The sequence below is a fragment of the Anopheles ziemanni genome, chromosome 2, assembly GCF_943734765.1.
Source record: "Anopheles ziemanni chromosome 2, idAnoZiCoDA_A2_x.2, whole genome shotgun sequence".
Taxonomy (NCBI): domain Eukaryota; kingdom Metazoa; phylum Arthropoda; class Insecta; order Diptera; family Culicidae; genus Anopheles; species Anopheles ziemanni.
The window spans coordinates 40,112,611-40,122,500 of record NC_080705.1 but is presented as its reverse complement, the minus strand read 5'-3'; the positions used below and the strand labels follow the sequence as shown (position 1 = coordinate 40,122,500).

The 9,890-nt window shown below is 36.6% G+C and overlaps 4 protein-coding genes across 4 annotated transcripts; all 4 read right to left on the bottom strand.

The window, feature by feature from the left end:
• Window positions 1–463, bottom strand: LOC131281121 (larval cuticle protein A2B-like). Its single transcript, XM_058310372.1, has 2 exons — window positions 452–463; window positions 1–390 (listed from the first exon to the last, which is right to left on the bottom strand). Exons 1-2 carry the CDS (start codon window positions 461–463, stop codon window positions 1–3), a joined length of 402 nt encoding a protein of 133 aa, XP_058166355.1.
• Window positions 464–3,531: 3,068 nt separating this feature from the next.
• On the bottom strand, window positions 3,532–3,927 carry LOC131281155 (larval cuticle protein A2B-like; the record flags this gene model as incomplete). The annotated part of the gene is made up of 1 exon (XM_058310415.1): window positions 3,532–3,927. A coding segment is annotated over one exon (396 nt), but the record flags the coding sequence as incomplete, so codon positions are not given.
• A 2,306-nt stretch (window positions 3,928–6,233) lies between these two features.
• LOC131293559 (histidine-rich glycoprotein-like) lies at window positions 6,234–8,645 on the bottom strand. Its single transcript, XM_058321636.1, has 2 exons — window positions 8,606–8,645; window positions 6,234–6,649 (listed from the first exon to the last, which is right to left on the bottom strand). The coding sequence occupies exons 1-2, from the start codon at window positions 8,643–8,645 to the stop codon at window positions 6,234–6,236; spliced, it is 456 nt and encodes a 151-aa protein (XP_058177619.1).
• Window positions 8,646–8,891: 246 nt separating this feature from the next.
• On the bottom strand, window positions 8,892–9,380 carry LOC131281063 (larval cuticle protein A2B-like). Its single transcript, XM_058310315.1, has 2 exons — window positions 9,369–9,380; window positions 8,892–9,281 (listed from the first exon to the last, which is right to left on the bottom strand). The coding sequence occupies exons 1-2, from the start codon at window positions 9,378–9,380 to the stop codon at window positions 8,892–8,894; spliced, it is 402 nt and encodes a 133-aa protein (XP_058166298.1).
• Window positions 9,381–9,890: the final 510 nt, after the last annotated feature.

Below are 9,890 nucleotides of genomic sequence, written 5' to 3'. Positions count from 1 at the left end.
TCAATGGTGATAGTTATGGTGGGCAGGAGCCTCGTGATGATGCTGGGGCTGGTAGTGATGCTGCGGCTGAGGAGCCTGGTATCCCTTGATGGGCTCACGGTGGACTTCGGCAATGAATCCGCTCTTTCCCTCGACGTGGTACTTGACGGTGCGCTTGTGGCCATCGGCATCGATCAGATAGTACTCGCCCTGGGTGGAGTCCTCCTTACGAGCCTCGCGCTGTCCGTGCACATCTCCGGTGTGGTCATCGTGCACATCGTAATGGTATTCATAGTGGACGGGACCATGGTGCTCCTCCTCATGGTGATAGTGCTGAGGCTGGTGGTGTTCTTGGTGGCCGTAGTGACTTTGTGCGCTCACAGCGGCGATGACGGTAAGGACAACAATAATCTGGCAAGGAAGAATATTCAGTTAGAATATGCTTAGCCAAACGGAAGAATTTAAGCTATACCTTGGAATACATTTTGCGAAGATCAAACTGTTTGGACTACCGGAGCTGAGTTGCTTGAATGATAAACGAATGAATTCTGCTGATGAACGAAGGCTGAATCATTTGTTTATATAGGAAAATCGTTTAACCACCTGTGAAAGTAACCTGATAGAAATCCTATGTAAGGAAGTAGGGCGTCGATTTGACTTGGTTAGCCGAATGTTCCAACCGGTTGAACCAGATCGCTCTAATTGTAGTGAAAGGATTGTCGAGCGTGTCTTGTACTAGCAAAACACACTGCAAAGACTGCTGGAATACTATCGATATAATTTAGCTGTGCCAGTTGTCGTTAATCTATATCTATAAAAATGAATGTTTGTCTGTTTGATGCTAAAATTTAAAACCGGCTGGACTAATCTTGATGATGTCCTCGTAAGACATCTTGCCTTACCCAACGAAGGTTTATAAAAAAAGAGAATTTGAAAATTCCCAAAAAAAAATTCGTAAAATTCGAAAATTCGTGAAAACGATTATTTTTCTTATAAAAACAATAAAATTTACCATCTTTAACGAAAACTGAAAAACGACTAAACTTATCCCAACGTAATTCGGTGATTCTTCTGGTGATTTGTGTCTTTTGGTTCAGTTAAGGTTTAAGAAAAATGAAAAACTTGAAAATTTCTAAAGAAAATCAAGAAAATAAAAAACGCTCGAAAAAACGTTTTTTCCCATAAATGTAATTATCTATATCTATACAAATGAATGTTTGTTTGTTCGTGATGTTAAAACTCAAAATCGGCTACGACCAATATTCCTATGATTTGTTCCTTTTCACGTTAGAAAGATTTAGAAAAAAAAAGAAAATTTGAAAATTCCTAAGAAAAAGTCAGAAAATTCGAAAATTTGTAAAAACGGTCTTTTTCATATAAAACGATTACTGAACAACGTCTGGACTAATTCGAACGAAGTCTTCTGGTGGTTTGTTTTTTTCACTCAATTAAGGATTTATATGAATGAACATTTTTTTTTAATTTCCAACAAAAAGGAAGAAAACCAGAAAACTCGAAACAGGGCTTTTTCCATGAGAAAAATAATATAAAAGTTATTGTTTGTTTGTTTGTAACGGAAATACTCATAAACGGCTGAGCCAATGTTGAAGATGTCTTGGAATGATGTTCCTTTTTATTCAAGGAAGAGTTAGAAATGAATGAGAAATTCCCTAAGGAAAATCGAAAAAATGGGAAGAATTGTAAAAACGGCTTTTTTCGATATAATAAAATCAAATATTCAATTTGCAACTAAAACTTAGAAACTCAATCTAAACGGTGTTGTGGGATCAATTGTTCCTTTTGGCCCAAACCAAATGTAGGGAAAACGAAAAGTTAACAAATTATAAGTGAAAATCAGAATTGTCGAGTTAGATCTGTACTGGATCGTGAATTGTAACGTGAGTGTTCCTGCACTAGGACACCTAGGAATTAGAAATGAATAAATTCCCCATGCTATTTTGCAATACGATTCATCGAAAATTGAACTCATTACAAAAGTTTATTTGAACTTTGACGCATAGTATCGAATCTATGATTGGTTGACTGCACGTGCAATTTTAGCTGGCTTTAAAAACTGATGCACTCATATAAATTGTTTGATCGTGTTGTAGATGAAGACGAAGTCAAGAATCGTTTAGCAGAATTTTATAACATTCTTTGGACTTGTGTTATATGCCGTGTCTAAAATATGAATCTGTTATTGGTATGTGTCGACATCACCGAATATAAGGGGCTTCCTGTGAGTTCCAATGCTTTGGAGTTTCAAAATTAGCGCATTATTAATTTTGGACGAAGCAAAGATCGTAGGGTTCGCTTGTTTCTGATAAAAACAATAAAATACTCGACATTACCAGTTTTTAAAGAAAATAACAAGCTTGACGTGGCTTCCCACGATCCGCATTCTGAATTTGCATAATATGGAAGCGTTAAGCTTATAACAATCTTTCTGTGTTATGGTTTATTTTTCTACAGGTTGAAGATAACGTTAAACATTTATTGGCTTGGAAAACAATAAGGTTACAACTTGTTTTCCCTCGACTCAAGAAATGTGATTGCTGTGTTTTCAGTGGTTTAATGTTATTTTTTATAACTGTAATTTAAATGTAAGAAAAGTAAATAAATAACCTCATCACACTGATGACGCATGTGATTTGAAGCAGATAACTATAATAAATATATGGAGGAATTTTGATTAAACCATCACTTAACTTATACTTCTTGTAACAACACTCGTTTGTACAATGTTCAAACACACATCAGATTCTCATTCTCTCAAAACAAAAGAGAAACTTTTTAATTCAATTCTTCTACCATTTGCATCGCATTAAATATGTCGTTTAGCTTCTGCAATCTATAGATCAAGTACGGCTGAAGATTGATGAGGGTTTCATGGACATTTTTTGAAAAATAGTATGGTCAATGTGTATTTGGCATTTTGATGTCAAAATTCCTGCATGGTTGGACATTTAATTTATTACATTAGAAACGCAAAATTATTGAAGCAAATTCGTTTCATTCTTTTCTTATGCATTTAAAAATTTTGTATATTCTTTTTGTATTGAAAAAAAAAGCATATAATAAAAATCGTTGTAACAGACGATGCTTCCAATAACCTCTTTCGAAAATCCAATATAAATAGTAGTATTGCGTAATTTCCATATTGCTCACAAGTGAAAAGAAGATGTGTATTATGGTTTTCTAGCGTTCAAACTTCTAAATGTGTTGTTGTTTATCAAAGGCAAAGTCTGTACTGTCAATAACATTTCTGCTTTATTTTGTCGATGCTCCAACCGCTAAGTGAGCTGGATATGGTAATATTCAAAATTACTCACGGTATAAGCACTTTGTATAAGCACTGTACCTACGAATGCACCACAATTCAATACAAATAGAAAAACGGGTTTTAATCGAATTACTTGTATTTTGGCTAAAAAAAATAAGAGGATGCATTAAAATATTGTTAAATCATATGAAATAAGTATACACAAACATTGTTTGAATTGATTATATTTTTATTAAAATTGGTCTAGAATTTCCTTAGTCTACACGATTTTAATGATGGTAGTTATGGTGAGCAGGAGCCTCGTGGTGGTGCTGAGGTTGGTAGTGATGCTGCGGCTGAGGAGCCTGGTATCCCTTGATGGGTTCACGGTGGACTTCGGCAATGAATCCGCTCTTTCCTTCGACGTGGTACTTGACGGTGCGCTTGTGGCCATCGGCATCGATCAGGTAGTACTCGCCCTGGGTGGAGTCCTCCTTACGAGCCTCGCGCTGTCCGTGCACATCTCCGGTGTGGTCATCGTGCACATCGTAATGGTATTCGTAGTGGACGGGACCATGGTGCTCCTCCTCATGGTGGTAGTGCTGAGGCTGGTGGTGTTCTTGGTGGCCATAGTGACTTTGCGCGCTCACAGAGGCGATGACGGCAATGACAACAATAATCTGGTGATTGAAAGTTTTCAGTTAGAATATGCTTAACAAAATGAAAGTATTTAAGCTATACCTTGAAATACATTTTGTGAAAATAAAAATACTTTTTTGCGAACTATGTTGCTTGGACGATGAAGCTATTGTTTCTGATGAAGGAAACACAGTGACTCCTTTCTTTATATATGAGGTGGATTGGACACGGGAGGATAATCAAATTGGCAGAAAAAGAGAACCCAAGATGTGAAAATTCAAAACGCGAAAGAAGGGAGATACGTTCGAATGGGTTTCAATATTTCAACCGGTTGAACCAGATCGCTCTAATTGTAGTGAAAGGATTGTCAGTCAGGTATAATGCGTGTTGTAGAAAAACAAAACAACAAAATAAAATTATCTCAAAAACTGGATGAGCGAAAGTGAAACTGAAGAAATTAAGTCCAATGTCAAGGATTTTAGAGTAGAATAAAAATGAGTAAATGGAATAATATTAATGTGTATGTTGAGTTTTGTTGAGATAGCTATTTGCCTTAGTCTCCAAATCGTTCACAATCAATGTGTTTTAGTTGTTTTTCATTGCGGTCGTGAATTTCGAATCAGACAAAAACACATATTTTCCTTAACAAGTTGACTGCCATGGCTATTTTTTATTTTATTGTTACTTAAGAGGAATAATTGAACTTAGGCGACACGGTTTTGACCGATCGTTTGGGCAACACATTAACACGTTGACTGCCACGGCTATCTATTTTGTTAGCCAGCTGTCATTAGTTCTAAAAAGATTTTGCCCCATAAATAAATGAAAATGCAACATAAAAATTATAGTAATATTTAATATCAATTCCTTGGGAAGCTAAATTTTTGCTTAGTCTTCAAAAATCATTAATTTAATAAATAATATAAAACAATTTTATAAAAAAAGGATGTACTTAAAAAGTGTGCTAAAAACGCTAGGCAGTCAACGTGTTAAGGAAGAGAGAGTGTGCTCCCTGAGACACGCAGATTTCATTCCACCGCTCCGTGTCCTAGGGTGCGCTCGGGCAACTCGCTCTAGCGCGTTAGATGCTCGTCCCTCCGTTTTAGTATAGTTAGTAGCTCAGTTGCCCAAGACTACTAACATTACTAAGGTCACAGTGCACTCAGGTTGTCACAATAGTTATAGCTTTGAATTATTACACTGTTCGCTAAAAGTGCCAGGGTGTTGAATAAAAAAAATCGAAACGTGAAAGGTAATATGGTCAACATTACTTGCATTTCATGTCATAAAACTTTCTTGTTCGCCTGAAATATGTGTTTTACTCTTTAACACGTTAACTGCCAAGTGTTTTTAGCACACTTTCTTAGTACAATAGTTTTTAATAAAATATGTTTATAACATTTATTAAACCTACGGTTTTTGAAGCCTAAGCAAAGACGTAGCTTCCCAAAGAATTGATATTAAACATTACTTCAACTTTTATTTTGTACTTTCATTTATTTATAGTGCACACACTTTTTAAAACTAATGACAATTGGCTATAAAAAATGATAGCCATGGCATACCATTTTTTGCACACTTTTTTAGTTCATCTTTTTTAGTAAAATTCTTTTGTATCATTTATTAAACAAACTGTTTTTGCGGCTAAGCAGAAACTTGGCTTCCCAAGGTATTGATATTAAATATTGCTACATTTTTTATGTTGAATTTTCATTTACTTATAGGGCAAAAACTTTTTAGAACTAATGACAGCTGGCTATCAAAAATGATAGCCATGGCAGTTGACATGTTAATAGAACATTTTAGAGGAGCAACTAAGCGCGTTCTAAAATTTTTGTGTGTGCCTAAAATATGTGTTTTCCTCTTTGACAGAATTTCTGGTGGAGCAGTTACCATTTAATCAAAGATGCGCTACAAGTGAAAGTTACAAATTGTTTTATATTCTTTAAATTGTATTTCTTATTGAGAAGTTGGGTTTTACCATCATGTATCTTGTTCCCACTGCGTACGCGAATAGTCAATCCTTCTGTACTAGGGTTCCACTCTCGGTTGGGATACGACATTACGCTATCGAGGTGATGCCTTAGGTAAGCAGTAAAAACCTGTTAAGAATATTAGCTTAATAATCAATCTTCAGTTTTTGACAAATAAAACCCTTTTTTCCAAAATTGGATCTATTCTACTTGAGGACATTAGTATTCGCAATTTTATTGGCATAGCTATATTTATTTTCGGAAAATTTGAAATCTAAACTGTCTAGAAAAGATGAGTCATAGAGTTTAAAATTAATTATTTGTATATTTGAAAATTTTTCTATATGGGATAGTTTTCTCTAATCGCCAACAATATTGCTTTAATGATGGTAGTTATGGTGGGCAGGAGCCTCGTGATGATACTGAGGCTGGTAGTGATGCTGCGGCTGAGGAGCCTGGTATCCCTTGACTGGTTCACGGTGGACTTCGGCAATGAATCCGCTCTTTCCTTCGACGTGGTACTTGACGGTGCGCTTGTGGCCATCGGCATCGATCAGGTAGTACTCGCCCTGGGTGGATTCGTCCTTACGAGCCTCGCGCTGTCCGTGCACATCTCCGGTGTGGTCATCGTGCACATCGTAATGGTATTCGTAGTGGACGGGACCATGGTGCTCTTCCTCATGGTGATAGTGCTGAGGCTGGTGGTGTTCTTGGTGGCCATAGTGACTTTGCGCACTCACGGCGGCGATGACGGCAAGGACAACAATAATCTGGTGAGGAATAGAGATTAAGATTACTCAGTTAGTACATGTTTTAGAGAGTAGAATTTTTCAAACTATACCTTGGAAGACATTTTGAGACAATTATTTATTTTCAGTACCGCAGTTGTGTGGTTTGAATGGTTGACGAATGAATTCTGATGAAAGAGGCAGACTGAATCCTTTCTTTATATACCTGAGAGAAATTAAGTAATCCGTTTAATCGAACAAAAACTGTTCCGTACATTTGTCGTTGAATTCAACCGGTTGAACCGGTAGGCAGCTGCTGTGTTAGTGAAAGGAACATGGGCTTGGTTATGTAACATTGTCAAAAGTTGTTCAGATACCTATGATACTTTTTGCGACATAAAACATAAAAACTGCCAATGTCAAGGGCCAATGTCAAAAAAAGAAAAAAAGAAAGTTCAAAGTATTCCAAAGAAAGTGTTTAATCATGATATCGTAGAACACTGTATCGTGGAATTTTATTGTTTGACATTGGTCATTTTTATATCACTTTTTTATGATAAAATGATTAAGTTGTAAAGTTTTAATTTCATGTTCCAATGTTTAATATCGCTTTTTGCTGGGGCCAAAATATTGGACGGATAACAAACACGTACTGATATAGCTGTATGTTTTAGAATTCTTCTGATAGATATCGTATTATTTTCAATTAATTTTTATACTAAAATAGACATACCTACAGCATAGATCAGGTGTCAGCACACATTTTTAGAAAGGAGACAGGTTGCCAAAAAAGGATTTTTTAATTTATACTGCAGTGCTTATGTTTTGTGAAGTGATATTGAAAATGACGCTTTTCTATCTTGATTTGAGTTTTACTTTTATTTTCCTATATATTTTAGATATAACATCATCAATATTGATTGTTTTTATGATACAAAAATACGTATTTATTGCAGTTTCAATTCAAAATAGGTTTCAATTATGTACATTAACTTGTGTTTTGAACTACGTAATGGGTCAGAGATTTTCTACCCTTAGACAGTTAGTTTTTGACAGATAGCTTTTAACGTTAAAATAAACTTTCCAACCGTTGTCCTGAAGATAAATGTTAATATCCATTACCATTTGTTGTTTGCTCATTTTTTTCTTAGATAAATTCCTTGGGTTTTCTTGTAAGTAATGTAAATATTTTTTAATGTTCTGAATATAATCTGCTGTCTGGCCGGATTCCACCAGCAAGTCCGACTTTGCGATCCCCTGGAATATATCAACTAACCATTTCCAACCAACGATTTTCCAACCAACCATGCAACCAACCATTTGTCTGAAACAACCTTTAATATGCGTGAACGACCATGCGCCTCCCTTGTAGCGTAATAAAAGGGCTTATTACCGATAAAACCGCATAAGATTTGAGAAAAAAAACGTAACATTCACAAAAAAACGAACACATTTTCATAGGTGATAACCAAGTAATTTTTTATGTAAATTAACATTAGTTTAGTACTATAAAAAGATTAATTCAACGGCCTTTCAGGTGACCTCACGCAGTTAGGCGGAGCGTTAGCCATATTCGACAATTCTGTGGATGTTGGTATGATTTTAAGTTCTATTGTGACCTTCACGATCACCTACTACTTCGATTGGTCTAATTTTTTAAAATATATTCTGTGTTTAAGGCTTGTTAGTTTTTCCGATTGGTAGTAAAGTGCTGATATCGGGAGGGTGAGGATTGTTAGGTATATTGATGATCGATCGGCATAATTCACTGTCATGCGGTATTGACACTTTTTTATAAAAATACCGATCTTTTCTTATTTTTTCTCAACTACATATTCAGGTGAAGCGACCTTCTGTTCCCAAGATCGAATTGATTAATCCATTTTCCCTTCTGTCCATCGCTTCAGTCGCATTTCTGTTGCACTTTGAGGTCCCGCAGCATGGTCCGTGGCTGGAACCAGACGTCAAAATGAATGTTTAACATTTCTCCATTAGTGACAGAGTGGTTAAAAAATCACACTAACCGAGCTTGGTGGACTTGAAATGTCTAACAACATCAAACATGTTTGTTTCGCGATTTAACTGGAAGTGCGAACAAAACTTTGAAAGGAGTTGGTTTACTGTTTTGGCAACGACAAATTCAATTTGAGGGATAAAGCTATCAAACTTGTTCTGTATACGTGCTTCGGTTCGTAGATCAATATCTTCATAATATTAAACTACAACGAACTAAAACATTCAAATATCTTACAACGTATAGTTATATTTCATAAACTGTCCTACTATCGCTTAGTTTAGTGTTGTTCGTCTTCAATGATGGTAGTTATGGTGGGCAGGAGCCTCGTGATGGTGCTGGGGCTGGTAGTGATGCTGCGGCTGAGGAGCCTGGTATCCCTTGATGGGTTCACGGTGGACTTCGGCGATGAATCCGCTCTTTCCCTCGACGTGGTACTTGACGGTGCGCTTGTGGCCATCGGCATCGATCAGATAGTACTCGCCCTGGGTGGAGTCCTCCTTACGAGCCTCGCGCTGTCCGTGCACATCTCCGGTGTGGTCATCGTGCACATCGTAATGGTATTCGTAGTGGACGGGACCATGGTGCTCCTCCTCATGGTGATAGTGCTGAGGCTGGTGGTGTTCTTGGTGGCCATAGTGACTTTGTGCGCTCACGGCGGCGATGACGGCAAGGACGACAATAATCTGGTGAGAAAGAATATTCAGTTAGCATTTAATGGTGTTTGAGAATATTCTGTTAGAACATGTTTTAGAATTGGAAGAAATCTGTACCTTAGAGAACATTTTGAGATAATAAATTGCACGCTTGTAAACTGTGTTGCACGAATGGAGGTTTGATGCTTTCTGATGAAGAAAACACAGTGACTCCTTTCTTTATATATGAGGGTGTTTTGGAATAGGTAGAATGAGAAAATTGGCAGAGAAAGCAAAACAGAAGATAAAGAAATACAAAATTCAAAGGAAGGGAGATATGGTCGAATGGGCGCCAATATTACAACCGGTTGATCCAGATCGCTCTATATGCAGTGAAAGGATTGCGAATCAGATATATTGCATATTGGAATAAAGGGGAACAAAATAAACCAAAACCAAGTTAAACGATAGTGAAAATGATGGAACCAAAACGTGATTTAGTTCAATGCCAAGAGTTTGTTTATTTCCCGAGAAATGAAAGTCCGATATTAGTGCAGTAGAATGATCAGTTTTAATTACACAAAACGTAATGCTTTGCTCTACAATGGTATCCTGTTTTGTTTTTTCAAGTTTCGTATATTTGAGCGTGCATCAATGTGT